The sequence below is a fragment of the Ursus americanus genome, chromosome 26, assembly GCF_024610735.1.
Source record: "Ursus americanus isolate L20-20 chromosome 26, mUrsAme1.1.p, whole genome shotgun sequence".
Classification (NCBI taxonomy): Eukaryota; Metazoa; Chordata; class Mammalia; order Carnivora; family Ursidae; genus Ursus; species Ursus americanus.
The window spans coordinates 20,017,093-20,044,379 of record NC_142152.1 but is presented as its reverse complement, the minus strand read 5'-3'; the positions used below and the strand labels follow the sequence as shown (position 1 = coordinate 20,044,379).

The following is a 27,287-nucleotide window of genomic DNA, read 5'->3' as shown; positions in this document are numbered from 1 at the left end:
ACGCCCGCGAGGGGTGTGTGGTCGGTTTGAGTGTCACTTGACCCCGTGTCCCGCCAACTCTGCAGCTCGGTCCCGCCCTGCCCTTGGGGAACGGGAGAGGGGGCGGGAGAGGCTTTCTGGGGCTCCATCAAAGAACTTGTATTTTTCTGACAACGATGCTTCCAGACACTGGGGTGTGCCCTTCTCTGGCAAAAGACGGAGCCCCTAGAAGTGCCTTGGAGTCGTCCTGCCGCAGGATTCCGGTGTCCGCCCACTTGGCGGGAGTGGGCCTGCTGATAGCCTTTCTTAGCACGCTCGGCTGCTTTGTACGGGCCCCAGGTATGGCTGTCCCTCCGTGCTTTCCCTAGCCAGTAGTCTGGAGCTTGCGGGCAAATGTGAGCAACTTGGCTAGGTTTCGCTACTCAGTATCTTTCAGAGGTAGTTTCTGTAGCCAATCTAATTATTTTGATATAATGTTTTACTCTCACGTGATAACTCTGGCCGTCTCTTCGTGGGGCCCAAGAGTGACTCAGCCAAGTGTAATGATAATAAAGTTAACTACCAGATTGAAAATAATCCGTATAACCTGGTTTTCAACACTAAGTAATATTCTATAACTTGTTAACATTAGAAGAGAGTTTATTTGTCTTCATCTTTAGTTCATTTGTGTAAGCTGTTTGGAACAGGCAGTTTACTTTTTTTCTGTAACTACTCAGAAGATTCATGCACATGGGAAAAATAAGTGGACAGCAGTAGTCAGTGTTAATGCTTCAACATGTCATTATTACAGTTTTACATGTTACCGAGAAATTCCTTGGTGGGCCCTCCAGGGCAGCCCTTTGATTCCTTGTTTTCTTTCCTACCGCCTTCTCTGTATATGCAGTTTCAGACATTTCCCGCTACTCGCAAGGTCCTAATTATCTCAGCATCTGGCCTGCCTGTCACCAACTCCTGCAGCTCCCCTCCAATCTGGCTGAATTTCCCAGAATGCCTCCCTCCACCTTGAATTCCTTCCCTCTTGTGTCTGGGGAAAAAGAATCTTTCTCTTTCTGTGAGTTTTGTTGAATTAGTCCCTTTCCGTACCCTCCAGGAATTGATTCCATCTCTTTATTCCTCCATCTTGTTCACGTCAAGTTGTATCTATCCACACACGCCTTCTCTTTGGTTTTAAAATATGTTTAACTTTCCCCTGCAAAACAAACTTAGTTCCCATGACCTGCTGCCTCTCATCTTAGGGTCCCATTTATTTCTCCTCTTCTCCACAAGCCTTCTTAATAGACAGCTGCACATTTGCGGTCCCCATTCTCTCATCTGTTCCTCAGTGTCCAGTCACTGTGGTCTGGCTTCCACCTTTTCCATTTTATTTAACTGCACGGCTGTTGGTGACTCCCCAGTGGCCAAAGACAAGAGCTGCTATTTCTTTAGCCTACTCATTTGCCATCATTGATTGTTCACTCCCTTGGAACTCTCTTCTCACTTGCTCCTGTGCCTTCTTGGTTTCTTCTTTCACGTTTTTGCTCCATCTTCTTCCATCTTCTTCCAGGTCTCAGGCATTATGTCTTTTCCTCACCTGCCCACCAAATTTAGATGTTCTTCAAAGCCCTCTTACTTCTCATATACACACAGTCCCAGACATTCTCTTCCTTAATGATTTCAACCAAATGCTGAAGTTTCAGGTCTCTCCCATGTTTAAATGATACTCAGCTTAGGGCTCTCTCCTTAGTTACAGACTCAGATTTCTCGCTGCCCATTTAGCACCCCCACGTGAACGTTCCTCAGGAACCTCAAACTCAATATGACAGAAAACAAACTCACGATCATCTCCCCATTTTCCCATCTACATGTCCAGTGTTCTCTCTCTCTCTCTTTTTTTTAAAGGTATTTATTTATTTATTTATTTATTTGAGAGAGAGAGAGAGCACAAGTGGGCAGAGGGGCAGAGGCAGAGAGAGAAACAGACTCCTCCTGCCCAACCAACTGAGCCACCCAGGTGCCCCTTGTCCAGTGTTCTCTTTCGTGCTGAAAGCATCAGTCATTTTGCAGTCCTCCCTCTGTCACCCCTTCTGTCTCATTAGTCAGCAGGCTCTGTTTAATGTACTTTGCAATGTCTCATATATGACTGTTCCTTTGCATTTCTACTGCCCTTGGTGAGTTCGTCTTCACTTTTCTTTTCGGACAGCATCACTCTCCTAACTGCTATTCTTGCCTTCAACATCTGCTCCCCAAGCTCATTTTTTAAGCTGCTGCCAGAGTAATTATCTTAAATACCTCTGACCCCATCATTCTCCTACGCAGTGGCTTCTTCTTTACCTATTCCTTCTTTACTTTTACCTTTCAAGTTGAAACATAATTTACCATGGTATTTCAATCTGCCAGGTTAGGTCCAGCCTACCTTTCCAGCCCTGCCTCCGCAGAGTCTAGCCCAGTGGATATCAACCCTAGCTGAGCTTTGGGACTCCCTGGAAAGCAATTTCTGGGGGTGAGACCTGGGTATTGGTATTTTTAAAAGCTTCCCCCAGTGTCCTAATGTGCAGCCAGGGTTGAGAAACCCTGGTCTAGCCACACCTGACTACTTGCACTTCTTCTCTCTTCCTTCCTTCCTTCCTTCCTTCCTTCCTTCCTTCCTTCCTTCCTTCCTTCCCTCCCTCCCTCCCTCCCTCCTTCCTCCCTCTCTCCCTCCCTCCCTCCCTCCCTCCTTCCTTCCTTCCTCCTTTCTTTTTTTTTAAATTAATTAATTTATTTGACAGAGAGAGAGAGACAGCCAGTGAGAGAGGGAACACAAGCAGGGGGAGCAGGAGAGGAAGAAGCAGGCTCCCAGTGGAGCAGGGAACCCGACGCGGGGCTCGATCCCAGGACCCTGGGATCTCGCCCTGGGCCGAAGGCAGATGCTTAACGACTGAGCCACCCAGGCGCCCCAACCTTTTTTCTTTTTTCTTTTCTTTCCTTTCCTTTCCTTTTCTTTTCTTTTCTTTCTTTTCTTTTCTTTTCTTTTCTTTTCTTTTCTTTTCTTTCTCTTTTTTTTCTTTCACTTTTTTATCTCAGTGTATTACCTTGCCCCAAGCTCCATGCACTGGGAGGTGGTGGAGCATAACATTTATGGGAGTGGGTTCTGTACGCAGACTGCTTGGAAATAAATCCCAGCTCCATCACTTACTGGTTGTGGTTGTGTAACCTGGATCATGTGCTGCTTCCTCCAAGAACACTTTCCCAATCTTCTCAGTCAGAATGAATCTTTTTGCTCCTTTGTGCTCTCAAGTATTTTGTGTTCTTGTTGTCGGACAGGGCTGAGTCATGGTGAGCTCTTAATGGATGTTCATGGGATTGACTAACATGTTGTGCATTTTATTATCATTATGTGCGTGCATATTTGTCCCTTATACTAAATAAAAAACTCTTTGAGGACAAAGATTATATCATTCATCTTTGTATAGCCTACAGTGTCCCAAATGTAGTAGACAATAGTTTTTTTTAATTCTATCGAGAAACTCGTTTTTTCAAAATGAATCTTAGGGGCACCTGGGTGGCGCAGTCAGATGGGTGTCTGACTCTTGGTTTCAGCTCAGGTCGTGATCTCAGGGTCATGAGATGGAGCCTGCTTCAGATTCTCTCTCCCTCTCCCTTCGCCCCTCCTGCTAGTGCTCTCTCTCTGAAATAAATCTTTAAAATAGAGATAAGGGACTCTTGATTTCAGTTCAGGTCAGGATCTCGGGGTTGTGAGATCGGCGCCTTTTCAGGCTCTGTGCAGGGCGTGGAGCCTGCTTAAGATTTGCTCTCTCCCTCTGCTCACCTCCCTCTTTTAAAAAAATTTAAAAATAAATAAATAAAATGAATTTTAGAGAGGGCTCCTGGGTGGCTCAGTCAGTTAAGCATCTGCCTTTGGCTCAGGTCATGATCTCAGGGTCCTGGCTTTGAGTCCTGCATCAGGCTCCCTGCTCAGTGGGGAGTCTGCTTCCCCCTCTCCCTTTACCCCTCCCCCTGCTCATGCTCTCTCTCTCTCTCACACACACACACTTTCTCTCTCAAATAAAAAAATCTTTAAAAGAAATGAATTTTGGAGAAAGAAATAACATCAGCCAGGCACTCTGTTTAGCCATGCTTTTCAAATATGGCCAAGCATAACATTCAGTCCAACTTCCCACCCCCTCCGCCCCCACTCCAGCACTGATTCTTCAGGACCTGGATCCTCACTTTTCAGTGGGGGAACAAGGGAAATGATTAATCTCTATGGCTTCCATTGCAAATCCATCTCACCTCACGAAGTCTGCCCTCTGGAATATTCACATATGAAGTCTTATGAGGGGTGGGTGCATACAAGCAGTTCGGAGAAGAACACTAAATACTACAGTTTTCCTTCATACGTTCTTAGTCACAAGAGTGGCTGGATTCAAATGCCTGCGGAGTGACTGTACTTTGAACGATCATCAGCCACAACTCCTTTGACAATTCCGTTTTCTCAAAAGAAATTCATGCATTTTGGTCATTTGGCTTCGATTGATTGATTCAATTGTGACTCTGGAGCCATGGGTTATTTTGCATGTGCTTGTGATCGATTGATTTAGATAAGCATTATTTAGAGTTTTCTTAGTAAGGTAGGGCAGCTTCCAGAAACATAGAAGAAGGAATAACTTCTCTGGGACCTCCTATTCACTTTTCTCCCTTGCTACCAATTCTAGACTGGGGCATGGCCCCAAATTTGAGAACTGAAAGAAAAAGTCAGGGCAGAAAGGTACAGGCCTACCTCAGACACATTGTGGGCTCTGTTCCAATTACTGCAATAAAGTGAATATTGCAATAAAGTGAGTCAAATAGAAATATAACTTTTATACGCACTGGTTTCCCCATGCACTATATTGTAATCTGTTAAGTATGCCTTTGTGTTATGTCTTTAAAAGGTACATACCTTTTATATATATCTATAAATGTGCATACCTTAATTTAAAAAATACTTTGTTAAAAAAGGCTAACCTATCATCTGAGCATTCAGTGAGTTGCAATCTGACCATTTTCACCATAACAAATATAATAATGATGAAAAAGTTGGAAATACTGTGAGAATTACCAAAGTGCAACTCAGAGACTCAAAATGAGCAAATGCTATTGGAAAAAATGGTGGTTAGACTTAATCAATGCAGGTTTACAAACCTTCAGTTTGTAAAAACATGTAGTATCTGTGAAGTGCAGTAAACTGCAGTAAGACAAGATATGCCTGTATGGGTCCTATTCAACTTATTTGTTTATGTATTTAATGTTTATGGTCTATCTCCCATCTCCAGAATTTAAGTTCCTCCAGGCCAGTGATCCTTTTTGTCCGGTAATGTAGGTCAACCACCTAGAACTGTGCCTGGCATACAGAAGGCTTTAAGTAAATATTTATTGAGTGATTGAATTTATTTCAAGTCCTTCTTCATCTACGCCTTTCTCCCCACGAAAACAAAAATGAGAAAAAATGTGCTTAGTAACAGAGATGGGGTGAGGCCCGGGTCTGTAGAATCAGAGCTGACACTCTGGACAGATCCCCAACCCGGGGCTTGGTACTTCTCTCAGACAACCGCCTTCAAAATCCCACCCTCTGGGCGGGCTCTGGGCCGAGCGCACCATTTCTGATTGGTCGGCGGAAGTGATGGGCATGAGAGACAGCGAAGGAGGAGCCGTTCTCTGGGCTTCCGGGCGCCGAGGTTACCGGGCTGTGGGAACCGTTGGCGTGCTGGTCGCCGGTGTAGTCCCAGGAGCCCGACAGAAGGACGAGGAGGGTGAGCCTCGGATAGGGCCCCGTAGCTTGTCCATAGTTTGATACCCCTAAAATGTTAGTAGAAGGGGATTCTGGTGGCCAGTAGAAGCTGGGTCCCTGGGAAGAGGAAGGGATGGAGAGGAAGCCCGACATGGGATGAGTAGGGAGGCAATTGGTTTAAGCAGGTAATTGCCCCAAACGGGGCCTCTGTGGGTACTTGCGACCCGAAGCTCCTTGGCTCAGGTGTGTTCCTGTTACTTCGCACACCCGCTTGCACATATCCGCTTGCTTGCTCTGGCGTTGGAGGACCGTAATGTCAGGGAGAGGTCGCAGTAGTTACAGATGGAGAAGTGCGGGTCTGGCCCTTTTTTCCTCGGGATTTGGCGTCCTGGAATAGGATAACGAGCCTTTACTTTTCTGCTTTTCTGGTCTCTGACAGGTGTGGGCATGAACATGGCAGAAGGGGACACCCTGATATCAGTGGATTATGAAATTTTTGGGAAGGTCCAAGGGGTGTTTTTCCGCAAGTACACTCAGGTATGTGGCCTACAGGCTTTGGGGACATGCGTAGGTTACGGGTAGGGGAACAAGAGACAGTGTACCTGACGAATAAATGTGCATTGGGAGAAGCCGGCTTTTTGGTAGCTGCGTGGTGGTTTGTAGAGCAATGGAAATGAAAATGCTTTGCAGTGGATGAAAGACAATGTAAATGGCAGAATCATGTGCTGTTATTATCATTCTTTTCTGACAGTGGTATCTAGACGCATATTAATGAGCTTCTCTCTTCCAAAGGGGAATTGAGGACTTCCCCAGTTCTCCCTGTTGTGGCCTCATCAGCCAGATCACAATTCTTGTAGGAAAGCTAATGTTGATCAGACAGCTTTTAAAGATTTTATTTATTTACTTGAGAGAGAGCACGTGTGGGAGGGAGAGGTCCAGAAGGAGAGGGAGAAGCAGACTCCCTGCTGAGCAGAGAGCCCGACCAGGATCCCAGGACCCTGGGACCATGACCTGAGCCGAGGGCAGACGCTTAACCAACTGAGCCACCCAGGCGTCCCGATCAGATGTCATTTAGATGAACTCAAGATATTTATGAAACTTTTTTCCTATACAGACCTACCAATGATAAACTTTAAGTTATAAATTAGGTACAGTAAGAGATTAACAACAATACCTAATAATAAACTAGAAATATTATAGTATTTTGTAATAAAAGTTATATAAATGTGATCCTTCTTTCTCTAAAATATTGTACTAATACTCACCCTTCTTGTGATGATGTGAGATGATAAAATGCCTATGTGTTGAGATGAACTGAGGTGAATGATGAGGGCATTGTGACACAGCATCGGGCTACTATTGACCTTCTAATGACTCTTCAGAAGGGTGATCATCTTCTGAACTGAAGTTGACTGAAGGTAACTGAAACCATGGAAAGTTAAACCCCAGATGAAGAGGGGCTACTGTACTTTATTCCTTTTTATGGCTGAATAATATTTCACTACATGGGTATAACACAGTTTATATACCCATTCATCAATCAGTGGACATCTAGGTTGTTTCCACTTTCAGGCCATTATGAATAATGATGCTGTGAACATTTATGTATTTGTTTTTATGTAAACATTGTTTTCAATTCCGTTGGGTGTATATACCTAAGAGTAGATTTCTGGGTCGCCTGGTAAGTCTGTGTATAACTTTTTGAGGAACTACCAAACTATTTCCAAAGCAGCTGTACCGTTTATATCCCCACTAATAGTGTATGAGAATTTCAATTTCTCCAGCTCCTTGTCAACAATTGTTATTGTCTATCTTTTTTATTAGAGCCATTCTAGTGAGTATGAAGTGGTATGTCATTGTGGCTTTTTGCTGTTTTATTTCATTTTAAGGTATTAATGAATTTTAAGATTGAAGTCATACAAAGCGTGTTCTCTCACCACAATGGAACTAAGTTACAAATCAATAACAGAAAGACAACTAGAAAATCTCAAATATCTGGAAACTGTGTAAAATACTTTCTTAAAAAATTGTGGTAAAATATACATAAGGAAAAATTTATCATTTAATCATTTTTAAGTGTACAATTCAGTGACTCTAAGAACCATCACTACCATCCCTAGAACCCTATCATCTTGCAAAATGAAACTCTGTATCCATTAAACAATAACTCCTAATTCCCTCATTCCCTACCTAGCTCCTGGTAATCACAATTCTACTTTCTGTTTCTATGAGTTTGACTACTCTAGGTACCTCATATAAGTGAAATCATACAGTATTTGTCCTTTTGTGACTGGTTTATTTCACTAGCATGTGTCTGATTTTCCTTCCTTTTCAAGGCTGAATAATATTCCGGTGTATGTAATATACTTGGTGTATGTATGTGATTTTGTTTGCCTTCTCCTAATAGTTAATGATGTTGGATAATCTTTTCATGCACTTATTGGCACATGAAAGAAAATATAGTATATCTTTTTTGGAGAAATGTCTATTTAATCCTTTGCTATGAGTTATGTCTTCTTATTGTTGAAGTGTAAGGATTTTTATATATCCAGGATACTAGTCCCTTATTACTTAAATGATTTGCATATATTTCTCCTATTCTGTGGGTTTTCTTTTTACTTTTTTTTTTTTACAGATTTTATTTATTTATTTGAAAGAGAGCACAAGCAGAGGGAGCAGCAAGCAGAGGGAGAGGGAGAAGAAGAAGAAGCTCATGACCTGAGCTGAACTGAGCCACCCAGGCGCCCCTTGTTTTTACTTTCTTGATGAAAACTTCAAAGCACAAACATTTTTAATACTGATGAAGTCTAATTTATTTTTTCTTTTGTTGCTTGTGCTTTAGTGTTGTATCTAAGGAACCTTTGCCCAATCCAAGGTCATGAAGGTTTATGCCTATAGTTTCTTCTAAGGGTTTTATCACTTAAGCTCTTAGCTTTAGATGTTTTATCCAGTTAGAGTTAATTTTTTATGTTGTGTGAGGTGGGTAGATTTTATTGTGTGTGGAGATCCAGCTGTCCCAGGCTCATTTGTTAAAAAGACTATTACTTTCCCCATTGAATTGTCATGCACCCTTGTCAAAAATCAATTGGCTGTAAATGTAAGGTTTATTTCTGGATTCCAGTTCTAGTCCATTGATCTATCCTTTTTTTTTTTTTTTTTAATATTTTATTTATTTATTTGAGAGAGAGAGTGAGAGCACGAGAGGGGATAGGGTCAGAGGGAGAAGCAGACTCACCACTGAGCAGGGAGCCCGATGTGGGACTTGATCCGGGAACTCCAGGATCATGACCTGAGCCGAAGGCAGTCCCTTAACCTACTGAGCCACCCAGGCGCCCCCATTGACCTATGCCAATACCATGCTGTGTTAATTATCATAGCTTTGAAGTAAATTTTGAGATTGGGTTGTGTGAGTCCTTCAACTTTGTTCTTCCTTTTCAAGATTATTTTTAACTATTCTGGGTCCCTTATGTTTCCATGAGAATTTTACCATCAGTTTGTCAGTTTCTGCAAAGAAGGCAGCTTTGATAGAGATTGCTTAAAATCTGTAGATCAATTTAGGAAGTATTATTATCTTAACAATATTGTCTTCCATTTCATGAACATACAATGCCTTCCCATTTATTCACATCTTCTTTAATTTCTTTCAACAATATTTTACAGTTGTCCAAATGTCTCATACTTCTTTTGTTAAATTTAGTCCTAAGAAATTTATTATGTTCAATATTATTTATAAATGAAATTGTTGATTGTTCATTGCCAGTTTATAGAAATACAATTGATTTTTGCATATTTATTTTGTATCCTGCAATCTTGTGAACTCGTTTATTAGTCCTAATTTGGGTGTGTGTTTGTGTTTATCCCTTAAGATTTTTCTGTAAATGAGATATGTCATCTGTGAGTAAAGGTAGTTTTACTTCTTCCTTTCTACTTTGAATGCCTTGTATTTCTTTTTCCCTGCCCTGGCTAGAACCTCCAGATGTGGCAAAAGCCACTTGTCTTTTTTAATTTTTTGACGATTTTATTTATTTATTTGACAGAGAGAGAGAGAGAGAGAGAGCACAGTATAGGCAGAGTGGCAGGCAGAGGGAGAGGGAGAAACAGGCTCCCCGCTGAGCAGAGAGCCCGATGCTGGGACCATGACCTGATCCAAAGGTAGACAATCAACTGAGGCACCCAGTTGCGCCAAGAGCCACTTGTCTTGTTCCTGATCATAGGGAGAAAGTGTTCAGTATTTTACCATTAGGTATGATATTAGCTGTGGGTTTTTCACAGGTGCCTTTTTTATCAGGTTGAGTATGTTCCCTTCCATTCCTAGTTTGAGTGTTAGAGTTTGTCAAATGTTTTTTTTTTTTGTTCAATCTATGAGTTGATCGTCTATTTTCATCTGTTTTCTGTTGTACTTATTAATACAGTTTGTTATATTGTTTTGTTTATTAATATTGTGTTTTGATTAATATGATTTTTAAACTATGGTGTCTTGACTTTTCTATGTTGAACCAACCTTGCATTCCTAGGATAAATCCCAATTTTTCATGGTATGCCATCCTTTTTACAGGTTGCTGGATTTGATTTTCTCATATTTTGTTGAGTTTTGTAGCAATATTCACAAGTGATACTAGTTTATAGTTTTCTTTTCTTGTGATGTCTTTGCCTGGCTTTGATATGAGGGTAATACTGGCTTAATAGAATGATTTGGGAAGAGTTTTCTTCTGTTTTTTGGGAGCATTCATGAAGGATTGGTGTAAGAGTCTTCTTTAAACATTTGGTATAATTCACCTGTGAAGTCATCTAGTCCTGGGCTTTTCTTTGTGGGAAGTTTTAAATTTCTAATTCAATCTCTTTACTTGTCATAGGTCTTTTAAGATTGCCTATTTCTTCTTGAGTCAGTTTTATTTTTTATTTTTTTTTTTAAAGATTTTATTTATTTATTTGTCAGAGAGAGAGAGTGCACAAGCAGAGGAAGCAGGAGGCAGAGGGAGAAGCAAGCTACCCACTGAGCAAGGAGCCCGATGTGGAACTTGAACCCAGGACTCTGGGATCATGACCTGAGCTGAAGGCAGACGCTTAACCGGCTGAGCCACCCAGGCATCCTTGAGTCAGTTTTAATAGTTTGAGTCTTTTTTAGGAATCTTCCCTTTTCATCTAAATTCTCTAATTTGTTGTTCTCTAAATTCTCTACCATTGTTTATGGCATTTCCCTATAATCCTTTTTATTTTGTAAGGTTGGTGGTACTGTCTCCTCTTTAATTACTGATTTTAGTAATTGAGGCTTCTCTCTTTTTTCTTTATCGGTCTAGCCAAAGTTTTGGCAATTTGGTTGATCTTTTTAAAGAACCAACTTTTGGTTTCATTGATTTTTCTCTCTTTTTTTTTCTCATCTTTATTTTATTAACTCCTACTCTAATCTTTATTATTTTTATCTTTCTGCTGGTTTTGAGTTTGGCTTGATCTTTTTCTAGTTTCCTAAGTTGGAAGTCTAGGTTATTCATCTGAAGGGACTTTCTTTTTAGATTGAAACTGGTGTTGGTGATTATATTCCTTAAAATAATTTTTCCAGAATATGGTTATGAGGAAGAATTAGCTTTTTGGAATTTTTGTAGGAACAAACACTATTTGCTTATTTAGATAGATATTCAAAATGGAGCATGAGTCAGCAACGTTATGCTATCATTTAAAAATAAGAACAGAATCAAATGCACAAACCTACGGGAAATTCCCATTCTCATCACCAGTCAAATTTGGGAGTGCTTTTTTCACTCTTAGAAGTTCAGATAAATCACATTGCAATTTAAAAATTTGACTTTATAAACTCCTGCTCAAAACTCAATACAATCATTATTATAGCTAGTTACCAAATAAGGTAACTTTGAAGAGCTGGGAGTAGCCAAATCTCTTAATTTGAAGCAGAGGAGAGCAATTGTTATACAAAGTGAATTGGATGTAGTCTTCCTTAAAATCCATTCTCCGCATCCTTTATTTATGCCCCCATCTTTGGCACTTAATGCGCACCGTAGGTATCTTCTATTTTTCTTCCTTAATTTCCTTTGTATCCCTTAAATTGTTTTTTGACTGCAGTCTCTTTTGTTCATTATACAAACATGCCTTTGCTTTGAACATAACTGATTTGATAGATACTTTAGTTTCTCATCAAACATGGTTTTGCTGTGCATAACATTTTCTTTGGCCAAATGCAGCGATTTCCCATATTTACTAGGTCACTCCTCTGGCATTTGGGCATGCAGTCATGGTAACTCCCATTTTCTTTTGTAACCCAATTCCTTCCATTTAGGTAGGTTACTTAAATGATAACTTTTCTCATATTTCTGCTTGCCAATTAAAAAAAATTACCTCTAAACATTGCTATCTTTCCCAATTTTTCAGTCATTCCACAGTTTCATGACTTAAAGGACATTGGAAAGGCGAAGGGAAAAGCAACTGCAATGATTAGATGGTCTTCATAAACTTATTCAACTTTAAAGGTGTGATTATTTAGACAGAAGAGAATAAAGTCAAGTAAAAACCTAATCGTTATGTGGTCTCATGGAACTTTGATGTTCAGAGGCTGACCACTACATGCTTTTTCCTTCTCTAGGAAGAGGACAGAAAGTGGGCTTTGGATGCCACATAAAGACCTTGGGTTAGACAATTTTTCTGAAGTGAGAACAAAGGAATGAGTTGCCCAGGAAATAATGATCTTTAAAGATACAATGGACACTCGTTCATCTGGATTTGTTTAGGTGTGGTCCTGGCTGAAGACAAAGAGAAGGATCAGATAACTTCATGCTTTTTCTATTTAATATACCCACTAGATTCTTGATTAGGAGAAGGGAAAATGAGCAGGATACAGCCCAGTATCCTAACAACAATCAGCCTTCGGGAATCATTTTAAAAGCATCTGATTTACTTTAGTACTTAAGTCTTTAGTACTTAAGCAAACTGACTATGTAATGAAAATTTCTAGTGCCGAGGTTTTATAGGGTAGAAGAAGCAAATGGAGTCAAATGGCCAACACTTCATGTTAAGGTCAGAGAGAGTCTCCTTGCTGTAGTTCGGTTTTGACTGTTCTGGACAACATCAAATTAGTTTCAGTGGCTTGATTCTAGGCCAAGATTCTGGCAACAGATTGTAGTCTCAGTGTTTTGTTCAATCTCACTGGATTTTTCTCTCTTACATTTTTCTTTCCCTTAGGCTGAGGGTAAAAAGCTGGGATTGGTTGGCTGGGTCCAGAACACTGACCAGGGCACAGTGCAAGGACAATTGCAAGGTCCCATCTCCAAAGTGCGTCATATGCAGGAATGGCTTGAGACAAAAGGAAGTCCCAAATCACACATCGACAGAGCAAACTTCAGGAATGAGAAAGTCATCGTAAAGTTGGATTACTCAGATTTCCAGATTGTGAAATAATGGCCTGAATTTAAATTTTCTAAGATAAACTCACCGGTTTTGTTTTTGTTGTTAATATAGAACTACTCTGTGTTCAGCATTAGAATTGGTCAGTAACTTAGTATCAGATATTTGAATATTACTGTATATTATATGTATGATAGAAAGATGACAAACTCTACACAATTCTAAATAAATAAAAATACATTAGAACCTTCTGTATAGGGTACTGTCTTTATCTTTGCTGAACTTCCTTGGGGCAAAATAAGAGGTATTTATTCAGTAAACATCTGTGGGAAGAGAATTTTGACGTAATTTAAAAAGAGCTGAAAGAAAAAGCAGTTACTTTGAATCACTTTTTTAAAAGATTTTATTTATTTATTTGACAGGGCGAGAGAACACAAGAGGGGGAGCGGCAGGCAGAGGGAGAGGGAACACAAGCAGGGGGAATGGGCAAGGGAGAAGGACTCCCCGCTGAGCAAGGAGCCCGATGCGGGACTCCATCCCAGGACCCTGGGATCATGACCTGTGCCAAAGGCAGACACTGAACCAACTGAGCCACCCAGGTGCCCCGAATCACTTTTTTTTTTTTTTTAAAGATTTTATTTATTTATGTGACAGAGAGACAGCCAGCGAGAGAGGGAACACAGCAGGGGGAGTGGGAGAGGGAGAAGCAGGCTCACAGCGGAAGAGCCTGACGTGGGACTCGATCCCGGATCGCCAGGATCACGCCCTGAGCCGAAGGCAGACGCCTTAACGACTGCGCTACCCAGGCGCCCCCACTTTTTTTTTTTTAAGAATTTATTTATTTATTCGACAGAGATAGAGACAGCCAGCAAGAGAGGGAACACAAGCAGGGGGAGTGGGAGAGGAAGAAGCAGGCTCATAGCGGAGGAGCCTGATGTGGGGCTCGAACCCAGAACGCCAGGATCACGCCCTGAGCCGAAGGCAGACGCTTAACCGCTGTACCACCCAGGCGCCCCTCCCCAAATCACTTTTTAAAATGGTTTCCATGAAGTTTTCTTCAAGAAATTGTACACCTAATAATAACAAATACCACAATTTCAATTTGTTAGCTGTTCAAATGACATTTTGGACTAATTACTTTTACTCTCCTGGAGTTCCTGCTGTCATTCCTTTCCTCTGGGCAAGGATTTCATATAAAGCTATGTTATGGGCTAAATTACATCACACACCCCAGCCCACCCCCAATTCACATGTTGAAGTCTTAACACTTAGTACCTCAGAATGTGACTGTCTGGAGGTACAGCCTTTAAAGAGGTAATTAAGGTTAAACGAGGTCTTTAGAGTGGGTCCCAATCCAATATGCCCCAGTGTCCTTAAAAAAAGAAGAAATTGGACACAGACATGTATGTGCACAGAGGAAAGAACAGGTAAAGGCAGAGGGAGAAGACAGCCATCTACAAGCCACGAAGAGAGGTCTCAGAAAAAACTTGTCAACATCTTGACCTCAGACTTCTACCCTCCAGAACTGGGACAAAATAAATTTCTACTGTTTAAGCCACTCAGCCTGGTATTTTGTTACGGCAGCCCTACAAGCAATAATCAGGATTTTGCTTCATCAGCCCTTCACGTTTCCCAATTTGGCTTGGGCAGCCATTAAACAGGTATATAACAAATGCTTGCCGAATTTAGCAAGTTCGTCGTAAATTACAATTTTTGAAAATAGGTTTCAATGAAAATGAGACAGCAAAAACTGAGGATTGGTTAATAACTTCCCAAACACCTATTCTCACAGTATTCTCACAGTTCTCATTCAGTTAGAAAAGGAGCTGTGGTGGCATTAGGAACACATCAAAAAAGTAAATGAAAGGAGTCTTGGTGTCCTTACCTGTAAATTAAGAGGGTCGGACTAGTTTCTCAGTCTTTTTCCACCTATGAAATGCTATAACTGTAAGATGGAGGGCTGTGGATTTATTCATCCATCGAGTGCCTAACAGGACAGGCACTGAAAAGTAAACAAAATAGATAAACTCCCTACCTTCAAATAGAATGTAAACATTCTAGTGAGAAAAGATCTAACAAAACACAAATAAGATACATTGAATTAAATGGTTGCTAGGACGCGCGAAGGAGGTTGGGGGAAAGGAAAACGAGAAAAAAGTGAAAATTGCTAGCAACAGCTTTTCACACCACGCTAGAGGGGGATAAGGATTGAGAATTCGGGGTACCAACAAGAAGAGATCCCCCCGTAGTTTCCCAATCAGAGAACAGCTGGTGCGCGTGCGCAGTTGGGCGTCACCGACGAAAGCGCGTTCCCTGCGAGTCACCTCGGAAGCGCATGCTCGTGGCGCGTGCATGAGCCTCACGGGCCAACGTGCGCGCGCCCCGCGTCCGAGGCGGTTGGTAACCGGGAGTTGGTGAAGCGCTGTTCGAGGTGACTTGGGGGAAAGCACGCGTCAAAGGATGGTTCCGGGAGCCCTTCTAACGGCGGAAAGGCCCTGACGACCGCCGCGGGCGTGTTTGGGAGCCAGCTGCGCCGGGGCTGCAGGAGTCCTCGTGCGTCAGGGCGGCGGGGCTGGGCCTGCGAGTTGGGGGAGGGGACGGGGTGGAGCCAGAGCGCGGGGGACCTGCGCCGGCGGTCCTGCCCTCCCCCCGCCCCCACGCCGCCGGAGCTTTCGCAGGTGGGGACCCGGACCGAATCTCCCCCTTTGACTGTGGCCCGGAAAAGGCTGGGGTGTCATCAAGAAATCGTTAAGTTGGGTAACAGTCAGAATACCAATTAAATGTTCACCTCTCATTTGCTGCCGGCTGCAAATTTCGTTACCTTAAAACATATAGCTCTGGTGTTCCCGGGTTGGAAAAACTAGCCCTACCACCTGCGAGAGGTCCAGCTCCTGCTGCTCTCTCACCTATGAAGAAGGGAGGAGAGCTTTAGTGGCACCGTAATCTTAATGTTTTATACCTGACAGGAAAACGTAAAATCAAGTTCAGACAGCCCCAGACCATCACTATTGTTGTGAAGGTAGGGTGCAGCCATCTGTAAATACCAAAAGATTGTTAATACAGGGACCTTCTGAAAACTTTTTATTAATGTGTGAACAAGATTTAAAAATCAAATGATACAGAAAAGTTGATAATGAAAAGGAAATTCCTGCCTTACCCTTTTCCATTCCCAGTCTCTTTCCTCTGAGGCAACATTTAACCAACAATAATAATGAATAATAATCTCTTAATGCCCATTTCTTCTTGATACACAGTTTGGTTTTTTAAATTTCCTGTGTCTTAACACTTCATGATGAGTTTTTACTAAAAATCATGGTTATTGTGTAATGTATAAATATTATGAAACTAGCTTGGACATTTTTTTCATGAATTTCTAGCTGAATTTAATTCAGACATCTGTTTTTGGTGAAGTGATTAGAATTTTGAACACTGTCTTACGGGTCAACTTCAATTGTGATTATGATTTCACTTTAGGGCTGGGATTTAGAAAGGAGCAGTGAAAATTATGAAATTGTGAATGCTGCTTTGAATATTAAATCCATTGCACCAAACATGAGCTGTGTGATCTGCCTAGAGATCAAAGCTGTAATTTGTTTTGTTTTGTTTTTTTGCAGTGTGGTTTAATAGATTTAATTTACCTCAAATGGTATTTCTCTGTAATGCTTGAGAGAAATGGATAATGCTATGTAATTCTGAGCCTTTGATAGTGTGTGTGTGTGTGTTTTTTCCTCCCATAGGCAGTTATTTCCGGTGAGAGAAGGAAACCAGTGCCTGGCATTCTTACCAGCTTTCTACCTGCCATGATCAAGTGCTTGTCAGTTGAAGTACAAGCCAGATTGCGTTCTGGTTTGGCTATATGCTCCTTAGGCCAATGTGTTGAGGAGCTTGCCCTCAACAGTCTTGATGCTGAAGCAAAATGTGTGGCTGTCAGGGTGAATATGGAAACCTTCCAAGTTCAAGTGATAGACAATGGACTCGGGATGGGGAGTGATGATATAGACAAGGTGGGATATCGTTATTTCACTAGTAAATGCAACTCTGTACAGGACTTGGAGAATCCCAGGTTTTATGGTTTCCGAGGGGAGGCCTTGGCAAGTATAGCTGACATGGCCAGTGCTGTGGAAATTTCATCCAAGAAAAACAGGACAGGGAAAACTTTTGTGAAACTGTTTCAGAATGGAAAAGCCCTGAAAGCTTGTGAAGCTGACTTGACTAGACCAAGTGCTGGGACAACAGTAACAGTGTATAACCTATTTTATCAGTTACCTGTAAGAAGGAAATGCATGGATCCTAGACTGGAGTTTGAGAAGGTTAGGCAGAGAATAGAAGCTCTCTCACTCATGCACCCTTCCATTTCTTTCTCCTTGAGAAATGATGTTTCTGGTTCCATGGTTCTTCAGCTCCCCAAAACCAAAGATGTATGTTCCCGGTTTTGTCAAATTTATGGACTGGCTAAGTCCCAAAAATTAAGAGACATAAAATTTAAATATAAGGAGTTTGAGCTTAGTGGCTATATCAGCTCTGAAGCACATTATAATAAGAATATGCAATTTTTGTTTGTGAACAAAAGACTAATTTTAAGGACAAAGCTGCATAAATTCATTGACTTTTTACTGAGGAAAGAAAGTATTATATGCAAACCAAAGAATGGCTCTGCCGCTAGACAGATGAATTCAAGTCCTCGACATCGGTCTAACCCAGAACTCCACGGGATATATGTAGTCAATATGCAGTGCCGGTTCTGTGAATACGATGTGTGCATGGAGCCAGCAAAGACGCTGATTGAATTTCAGAACTGGGATACTGTTCTGGTTTGCGTTCAGGAAGGAGTGAAAATGTTTTTAAAGAAAGAAAAATTATTTGTGGAATTATCAGGTGAGGACATTAAAGAATTTAGTGAAGATAATGATTTTAGTTTATTTAGTGCTACTCTTCAGAAGCATGTGTCCTCTGATGAGAAGGGTGACCAGGTCAGTTTCCAAAAAGCATGTAATAGTATTTTGGATTCCTATGAAATGTTTAATTTTCAGTCAAAAGCTGTGAAAAGAAAAGCTACTATAGAAAACAGAGGAAACACACGGAATTCTAGAGATTCAGAAGGTATCAGAAAAAAAAATGATTCATTTTTGTATGCTTGTGAATCAGATGGCCCAGGCCATAGTACAGTGACGGAGTCATCTTCACAAGTCAAAGCTAGCTCTTGCTCAGAATCAAGGATCTTAGAACAACAGACAGCTGAAGTATCAGAATCAGGAGAAAACAAAAAACACAAAAAACTTTGCTTAGAACTTAACTGTTTAGAAAACCCCTGTGGAACAAGTTCAGAAATGTTGGCAAGCCCTTTTCAGACATCATACCACTTTGAGAAGAGTGGAGATGATCTAGAAATACAGGATGCAAGTACTGTTGTTAATGGGATGGCTGCCAGTATCCTGAAAAATAACGGAACTCAGAATCAACTAGAGAGATTTAAAGATGCTACCGAAATGGGATGCCAACCTCTGCCTCTTGGGACAACATTATTGAGAGTACATGGTGCTCAGAGAGAGGAAGAGAAAAGAAAAAAACAACCTAGTAATTGTGGAAGAATAAACATTTTTAGTTATGGACAAGTTAAATTATGTTCCACTGGCTTTATAACTCATGTGGTACAAAATGAGCAAACTAAATCAACTGAAAGAGAACATTTACTTGAAAACTGTATTCAACCTGGTCCCTCAAGTGCCAAAGAAACATTTATAAATAGAGCACGCCATTCAGCTGAGACTCCAGACATCAAAGTTAGAACCAGCACTTTAAGTAAAGAATTTGCTCAACTGTCTAACAAAACATTGTGTGGAACAAATATACATTTTGGACTAGAGAACAAACTTGAAGCAACTTATAAAAATGTTTCTATTTCTCAGGAAAGTAGTAAAAAATCACGCATAGGTTGCTTATTACCTGACACATCCTCTTCTTCCCCTTGGTGTACACATGTTTCAAATGGTAGTAAGAAAATAGATGAATTGATTGGTTCCTCCAAACCCATAACCCATAAGAAGCTATGCTTAAGTTCACAACTAGGATCTTTAGAGAAGTTTAAGAGGCAATATGGGAAGGTTAAAAATCCTCTGAACATAGAAGTGGAAGAAAATAATAATTTTGAAATCTCTACCGGTCTCAGTCCTCAAGTTGAACCTGACATTCCGTGGACAGACCAAAATCACTTAGACAACTCAGACATTTGTAAAGTCACTACTATGAAACATGATGACTCAAATAATAGTTGTCAACCAGTAAGTCACATCCTTTACTCAAAGACGTTTCCGTTCGCCAGTGAAGAAGATTGTTTGGAACAACAGATGCCTTGCTTAAGAGAAAGTCCTGTAACTCTAAAGGAGTTATCTCATTTTAACATAAAACCTTTAGGTGTCAAGCAGTCTCCTAAATCTTTAGCCTCTAAATTATCCAGAATGAAAGGTTCGGAAAGAGAGACTCAGGCAATGGAAATGATGAGTCATTCTGATGAACTTCCACTATCAGATTCCAAGAGGAAAGACCGTGACTTGTGCAGTGGGTTAACCCTGGATTCTTGTAAGTTATTTCAAAATGAGTATGAAATAACAGAGAGTGGCATCATTCCAGTGTTGGACTCTGTCACCCAGGATAATTCCTTCAATAAAGATAGTGAAACGTACTCTAACAATAATACAACAGGGAACTCTGTGATACCAGAAACTCCTTTGGTGTCACCCTGTAATCATTCTAAAGTCGTCAGTAAAGATTCAGATGTTCTTGTAGATTCGGAACCACAGATAGGAAGTCCTGACTCTCCCAGTAGAATGTCAGTGAGTCATGTAGAAGATTCCACCTCCGACCAAAACGGAACATGTTTTCAGAGTGAAGAATCTACAGCAAGAACTTGCTCTGTAGATGAAGCGTCAAGCACATGTCCTTCGGATTGGCAGCAGCATTTTGATGTGGCCCTGGGAAGAATGGTTTACATCAACAAAATCACTGGACTCAGCACCTTCACTGCTCCTACTGAGGACGTTCAGGCTGCTTGTACTAAAGACCTGACGACGATAGCTGTGGATGTCATGCATGAGAATGGTAAGCGTGTAGTACTCACAGGCATGAAATGCTTTTGAAGGTAGAAATCATGGCCAAGGCACGAGATAATCATTGCCCAAAGAGATTATCTCAGCTGATGGAACATTTTGAAGTTTAATTATAAAATGTGTTTTATGGTATATGAAGGTTCCCTAGGTCCAATACTATTTATATCTAGAAATACAATGAAAGACATAATAGAATGGACGTGTGTATGTGTGTGTCTATGGCTGTGTGGACGTATAGGAGGATGAGACCGGTTTTAATGAAAATGATACTATTAATAGTTGAGAAGATCCACAGTGCTTCCCCACCCCACTTTCTTCTCTCTCCCAAACATACAACTCCTAGAAATTTGTCTGCAAAGATACCTGCGATGCCAGTGTGGTATTTTTCTGGAAGGTGTTCTCTGCAACTCCCAGGTAAAGGGCCAGAATGATCCTGTAATCATCCTAGGTTTCCCAGATAATCTATGGCTCAGTACAGTACTTTATGTTTATGAACTTTTTTGTGTTTTTAGAAAAGAGGACTTGACCATAATTTTTTGGGGATATAGGTAAAGTATGTACCTTCCTAACTATACATTTCAAATATAGCTTATTATAATATACAGTGCTAACCCATTCGATCTGTTTATGCTATAAGTAGCTGTTATTCAGGAAGACAACGTAGCTTTTAAATCGTACCACAAGGCTTCATCAGAGCGTACGTTGGGGCTCTTGAGTTCTCAGGTCCCAGTCAACATTAAAAGTGACATGGTTTTGGCAGTGTGTTGAGAGCCAGATGTTGGGAGAGGGTAAAGCTGATTTCCATCTGGCTATAATCTTGGTTTTGCATCAGGAGGATAAACATTAAATGTGCATCCATATTAAAAGTCTTGAATGTTGCAAAAGAATGTAAATTGTATGAATGTAATTGCAAATTAACTTGTAATTCTCCCTAGGATGAATATCTCTAGCAGGAGGCTCTGATTTATGCGAGGTTAAATAAGACCTTTATTTTTCAATGGTTTCCAGTTTTTTCCTTGTGAAAAACTAATTACTGTAGTAACTTACAAAGTATTAGGAAGGAGAAAACCCTTGTCTTTCAGTACTGCTCCTGAGACTCTCAGGTTGCTCCTGAAGACGGACGTGTTTTTCAGTCTGTGTCACTTAATGTCTGATTTATACTGAATGCTTATCAGAGGGAAGCCTAACGCACTGGCACCTCATCTTCCTGAAATGCAACTGCTTCTAAAACGGTGACAAAAAAGAACTTGATTACATTAAACTGAGGTGGTTGTTGCTAAAACAAAGGGGGAATCTCAGCCTCCATACGCAACATAAACATCTGCTCCTGTTAAATCAACCTAGATGTTTAAAACACTTCAACCTCCTTCTCCTTCTGGATTAGCAAGTCTTGTCGTGAACTTTGAAGGGTCACGTGAACTCAGTTTCATAAGGAAGAATAAAGTACGTGGGGTATAGAAACAAGTTCCGTGGACAGATGGCACATAGAATGTCACCTGTCTGGAAAGGGCATTGGAACACTGCTGAGCCATACAGGAAAACGTTACCTAAGATGAAGTGTCAAGAGGTAAATTACGTTGTACTGAAGAGATGATCTATAAAGGTAATTTTAAGGAGTTGTGTCAAGTCTCCAAGCCGTGGTGGTTTCTTTCTCTAAAATGCCGTTACTTTTTTTAAAATTTTTAAATTTTTAAATTTTTTTTAAAAGATTTTATTTATTTATTTGACAGAGAGAGAGACAGCCAGCGAGAGAGGGAACACGAGCAGGGAATGTGGGAGAGGAAGAAGCAGGCTCCCAGCGGAGGAGCCTGATGTGGGGCTCGATCCTAGAACTCCAGGATCACGCCCTGAGCCGAAGGCAGACGCTTAACAACTGAGCCACCCAGGCGCCCCTAAAATGCCTTTAACTCTGTCCTTTCTGCAATGGTGACACAACTTTATTTCACCTTACCCTTTAATTTTATCATTGTGAACGAATCTTTCCAGTTCTTGCCCAACAGATTTATCTTTTTGAAATAATAGTTTCTTCATGTTTTGCCCCTATTCAAAAACTGTCAAATTCAGGCATTACTTCTAAAACTCAAAATCATCCTTCAGAGAGGAGGGTAGAATTTGGGCCGGATCTTATTGGACTTTGGAGTTTATATTGAGAACTTTTAATTCTTTTATGTATTCATGTATTCATTCGTTTATTGACTGTTCGTACTGTGCTAGGTTGCGGATTCACTGACGTGGCTTTCAGGAGTTCACAGTCTATTAGGGAAGACAGCTACCTAAACATAATGTGGTGAGATAAGTGTTATAATGGAAACCTATTTTGGGTAAAAGAGACATATAAATTGGGGACTTATGAAGTTTGCACCAAGTAGTGAAGGATAACAATAATGTACCACTGTATATCTAATACTGGCTATGTCAACCATGACACTGTGGACATTTTGGACTAGATAATTCTTTATTGTAGGTTTGTCCCATACATTGTAGGATATTAGCCTCTATCTGCTAGATGCCGGTAGCACCCCTCACCCAAGTGTGGTGACCAAATGTTGCCAAATGCCCCACATACAAAATTGTGCCCATTGAGTGATGTATTTTTGGGGCTCATTCTGTCTGGTATAGATGGATAATGGACTAAGTATTAGTGTAGGTTTCTAAGTTAGCAGCATAACTTCATTAAAGAGCTGCGACTCTCAATCTTGTGTTTAGTAGTCTGCTTTATTTCTTGATTGGTTTGTGGAGAAAGATGTTCTTATGTAACTTGATTTTTTTAATAATTTATATTTTGAGTTCTAATGTGTAGGTTTTCTTTTTTACATTTAGGATCTCAGTACAGATGTCATCCTTTTAGAAGCGACCTCATTCTTCCTTTCCTTCCAAGACCTCGGGAAGAAAGGACTATGATGAGACAGAAGAACAGAGGTAGGGGCAATAACAGAGATTGCTCAGACGGCTAGACGTACTGTACCACCTAACTCAAAATTTTTTTTTAAAAGCAGGGTTGTATTATTAAGCTTGATCAGTGCCAGCTGTGCCTTGCTGGAACCAGGAATTCCCCATGGTCCTGTTTAACAGCAGAACGAAGTCACTCAGTGCGTGTATTTAGATCAGAAATTACTTCTCCAGACTTGAAGTCAATACTGGGTGATTATGCACAGTCTGTGGTGTCTTGTGATTGAGACAATACCTCTTATTTTTAAAGATTGGAGTTGCACTCCACGTTATAGTAGTTTTATGTAAGCAAAATTCTTATTTTCAAAAAAGCTACAGACATTATGTTTGTTTCTACAAATAGGTAAGGTATATTTCTTATCTAAAGGAAGTGAGGCTACTAACTTAAACTGGTTTCTTCTCAACTTGTGTTCTGAAATATCTCTTGAAAATAGTTTGGAGAAAAAGCTATAATGCCAGAAGATACAGTCATCAACTCTAGTTTAAAAAGCAACAGATCAAAACAATTTAGAGATCCAGCAGACACTGAACATTTGTAGAATATTGGAACAATATGTCTGATCTTTGGTCTTGAGGCCGCACCACACCAAATACGAGATGCATTCACTTTTTCTGCCCGAGGCTCTTGATGCCAACTGTACCTGTCTCCTTTTGCCTTAGATACTATGGATGATACTGCTGGTAGAGAGTCACTTCAGTCTTTGTTCTCAGAATGGGAAAATCCAGTATTTGCCCGTTATCCGGAGGTGGGTCTACAACAATTTTTCTTTGCTTGTTATTTTAAAAATTGAATTTCATTTAAGTTGGAAATGGGCATGAATGACTCTACCAATTTTTAATTACAAATGGATAGTGGGCATGTTTCCAAATAATTTACTTGGAAATACTATTTAATGTAGAGAGGAGGAATCAGAATTCCTAGCATTTTGGGAGCCCACACATTTCGGAGTAGACATGTGTAATGTGTAATCTGTGTGAATAGTGGGTATGTTTGCTGCTCTTAGAAAACCTGACTTGCGGCTTTGGCAGAGTATTTAGGGGAGTGATAATTAAAAAAACACAAAACTTGAGAAGTCATATAAAGTAGTGAGTCTTCTCCTGGCAGAACAGTTCATCATGGGATGGGAGTTTATGTTCTCTCCTCAGCGGGTTATCACAGGATGTACTCCGTGTGTTGTAGAGAAGGTAGAGAATAAATAAACGTTTGATTACTGATTTTTCAGTTAAGATGTGTTTAAGGACTTGATTGTGGTGCATAAACAAATTGTTATTCTGAATCAGTATTGGTTTTTGTTAGTAACTTTGTTTATAACCTAAAATTATTATTGAAGACTAATAATTCACAGAGCCTTTTGAATTTTTGTAAGTTCCCTGAATTCAGCCCACCTCTAATAGGTTCTATGAAAATGAATGTTTTAAAGCATTTTGAGACCTTTGGTAAAACAGTTCTGCAGATATAAAGAATTAAAATTTAAATGATGTTTATGCTGGGTCTTTCTAGGTTGCTGTTGATGTAAGCAGTGGCCAGGCCAAAAGCCTGGTGGTTAAAATTCACAATGTCTTGTATCCTTATCGTTTCACCAAAGAAATGATTCATTCGATGCAGGTAAACAATTGACTTTGAAATCTCATAAAAATATATATGAGGCCTAAGCTGGACTAACTCTTGTGAAACTGGATTTATTTGATGATCTAGACCACCCTGGTCAAGGCACATGTGTTTTTTAAAATCTTACTGGAACTTTTATTATCAGAAGAAAAAGCAAAGGACTACTTTTAATTACAAAAAAGAAATGTCTTTAGTAGTGCGAGCAGGTTTGGAGGGATGAATTACAGATTGAGGCTCACAGTTTCAAGGATTATATATTGACTTTATATTTTGACAATAATTAACAAATCAAGTAAATACTGTAGGGACATTGTCCTTAAACGTACAACAGTGCCCCTTTGTAAATGACCTTCTATTGTGTGAGGCTACAAATGACATGGCTTAGGAGACTCCAGATTGAGGAGCTGTTAGCAGAAGGGACCCCTTGTCTCATCTGCTTTGCTAGTTTGCCCTCTCCCTGCACCCTTCAGGCTGTCTTCATCTCCTTATTTTCAGTATGGAAACAGATTAGGACATTAGACAGATATAGGTAAACTTCTAACCTGGCATTGACCTGGTGCCCCAGAGCAAAGCAAGCTCTTGATCCAGAATTAGGAGTGGGGCAGGGAAGTACGGGGAGAACCTTATCTGTACCTGGACAGAAAGGAGCCTCCAAGGGGGTAAAGCCCTTGGTGGCTTTTAACTTACTGCTTTAAGGGACTAGCTCCTCCGAAATGATTTTCCTTGCTTTTGCATAAATTTTCAAAAATTTATTTCAGCCCCATTTGTTAGCAATCTCTGGTCCTGTTAATAATTCTCTGGTCATATTACCTATTAATAAGAGTCATTCTATTGGGAACATTTCAGGTCTACTCTAAAGTTTTGTTAGCATGTCCCTTTTAGAATCCTTAGCCTGTAGTCTCCTTCCTTTATGTGTTCTGATCATTCTACTTGCCCATTTTTTAATCCTTCCTAATGATTCCCTCAGGTTCATCAGCACCTTATCATAGTCTTAGATATGAATGTTGTAATGCAAATGACTCTTAATTAAGTATACTTTTATCTCTTTATATGCAGTTAAGACTTTGTTCATTTTTATTTAGTGTTGTACCACTTATTTTAATGTATGGCAGGTTCTCCAGCAAGTGGATAACAAGTTTATTGCCTGTTTAATGAGCACCAAGACTGAAGAGAATGGTGAGGCAGGTAAGATTGGAGTTTAGGGGGTGCCTGGGTGGCTCAGTCAGTTGAGCAGCTGCCTTTTGCTTGGGTCATGATCCTGGGGTCCTGGGGTCAAGCCCTGCATCGGGCTCTCTGCTCAGCAGGGGCGTCTGCTTCTCTATCTCCCTCTGCCCCTGCTCCTGTACTCTCTCTCTCTCAAATAAATAAAATCTTAAAAAAAAATAAAGTTTGGAGTTTAGCTCTGATAATAAGTAGCTGGTCTTCTGATAGCCTCCTTTTAAGGTATTTTTTATATACAATACAGTTGCAATGATTTAGACAGATTAAAACCAATTGGAAAAACCAATCTAAATTAATATTATGAACGAACAGTTTTAAAGTACATTAGTTTTATATACGTATACGGAGACATACATATATAAGATACATTTTAAGCTATTAATAGTAGTTACCTTGGGAGTGACAATGAGAGGGGGCAAAGGGACCCCTTGTCTCATCTGCTTTGCTAGTTTGCCCTCTTCCTGCACCCTTCAGGCTGTCTTCATCTCCTTATTTTCAGTATGGAAACAGATTAGGACGTTACTCTCTCAAATATTTTATAATATTTGACTTTTTAATAAAGTTTTCATGTATTTCTTTTATAATCATAGAAAGTTTAGTGAATTATGTGAGGTTTATCAAGAGTTACATACAATATCTTGGTGACCTACTGTAATAAAACAATAGTTTGTAAACAATAACATTAACTCATTCAACAAATATTGATTGAGTGCCTATTGCATGAAAGGGACTGTACTAGGTCCTAGAGCTGCAATGGTGGGGAAAAATACACATGTAAGAGAAACAGATAAGTACATAAATATTAAAATTTTAATTCTAGCTAAGTTACGGAAGAGAGAAACAAGACACTGTGTTTTTTTAAAAAATATTTATTTATTTGCAAGAGAGCAAGAGAGAGAAAGCACGAGGGGTGGAGGGTCAGAGGGAGAAGCAGACTCCCCGCTGAGCAGGGATTCCCAATGCGGGACTCGATCTCAGGACCCTGGGATCATGACCTGAGCCGAAGGCAGACACCCAACCGACTGAGCCACCCAGGCGCCCCAAGAAACAAGATGCTGTAAGAAACCGTACTGAGAGATTTGATTCAGTCAGGGAAGCCTGGGAAGGTTGTCTTGGTAAAGTGAGGTCTGAAGTATGAGTGTGAGCTAACTAGGTAAAGAAGGGAGGGAAGGGTATTCTAGGCTGAGGAATGACAAATGACATATATGTGACTTCCTCTCCTCTAGTGAGAGGAAGCAGGACAAGGGCAGCTGGAGTGAGAGCATGGAGATGTGGCCAGAGAAGGTGGTCGCAGCCAAATCTTAAGTGCGGGTTACAAGCTTTGTATTTGTCTCAACACCTATTGGAA

The 27,287-nt window shown here is 40.5% G+C and overlaps 2 protein-coding genes across 6 annotated transcripts in view; both read left to right on the top strand.

The window, feature by feature from the left end:
• Positions 1-29: 29 nt before the first annotated feature.
• Positions 30-13,308, top strand: ACYP1 (acylphosphatase 1). 2 transcript variants are annotated; one of them, XM_045807796.2, is made up of 3 exons: positions 30-318; positions 6,147-6,244; positions 12,896-13,308. In XM_045807796.2, the coding sequence occupies exons 1-3, from the start codon at positions 156-158 to the stop codon at positions 13,109-13,111; spliced, it is 477 nt and encodes a 158-aa protein (XP_045663752.1). In that variant the 5' UTR covers positions 30-155; the 3' UTR covers positions 13,112-13,308. The 2 variants fall into 2 exon arrangements, with proteins under 2 accessions (XP_045663752.1, XP_045663753.2); XM_045807797.2 differs by lacking the exon at positions 30-318 and adding an exon at positions 5,580-5,729.
• Positions 13,309-15,362: 2,054 nt separating this feature from the next.
• MLH3 (mutL homolog 3) overlaps positions 15,363-27,287 on the top strand; it is a 33,172-nt gene continuing 21,247 nt past the window's right edge. Inside the window, exons 1-6 of one of the 4 annotated variants that reach the window (XM_045807798.2) lie at positions 15,363-15,488; positions 16,795-20,152; positions 22,981-23,079; positions 23,770-23,855; positions 24,611-24,715; positions 25,831-25,903. In XM_045807798.2, the coding sequence (XP_045663754.2) occupies positions 16,858-20,152; positions 22,981-23,079; positions 23,770-23,855; positions 24,611-24,715; positions 25,831-25,903 (3,658 nt within the window). In that variant the 5' untranslated portion in view covers positions 15,363-15,488; positions 16,795-16,857. Of the gene's footprint in view, positions 15,736-16,794; positions 20,153-22,980; positions 23,080-23,769; positions 23,856-24,610; positions 24,716-25,830; positions 25,904-27,287 lie in introns of those variants that run through there. The other 3 variants (XM_045807799.2, XM_087856136.1, XM_045807800.2) reach the window with 3 other exon arrangements.

Excerpts from the sequence above, each read along its gene's own strand:
- ACYP1 (XM_045807796.2), top strand. The coding sequence starts at position 156 with ATGCTTCCAGACACTGGGGTGTGCCCTTCTCTGGCAAAAGACGGAGCC. Across the intron at positions 319-6,146 it reads CTGCTTTGTACGGGCCCCAG|GTGTGGGCATGAACATGGCA; the intron begins GTATGGCTGTCC and ends GGTCTCTGACAG. Across the intron at positions 6,245-12,895 it reads TTTTCCGCAAGTACACTCAG|GCTGAGGGTAAAAAGCTGGG; the intron begins GTATGTGGCCTA and ends TCTTTCCCTTAG.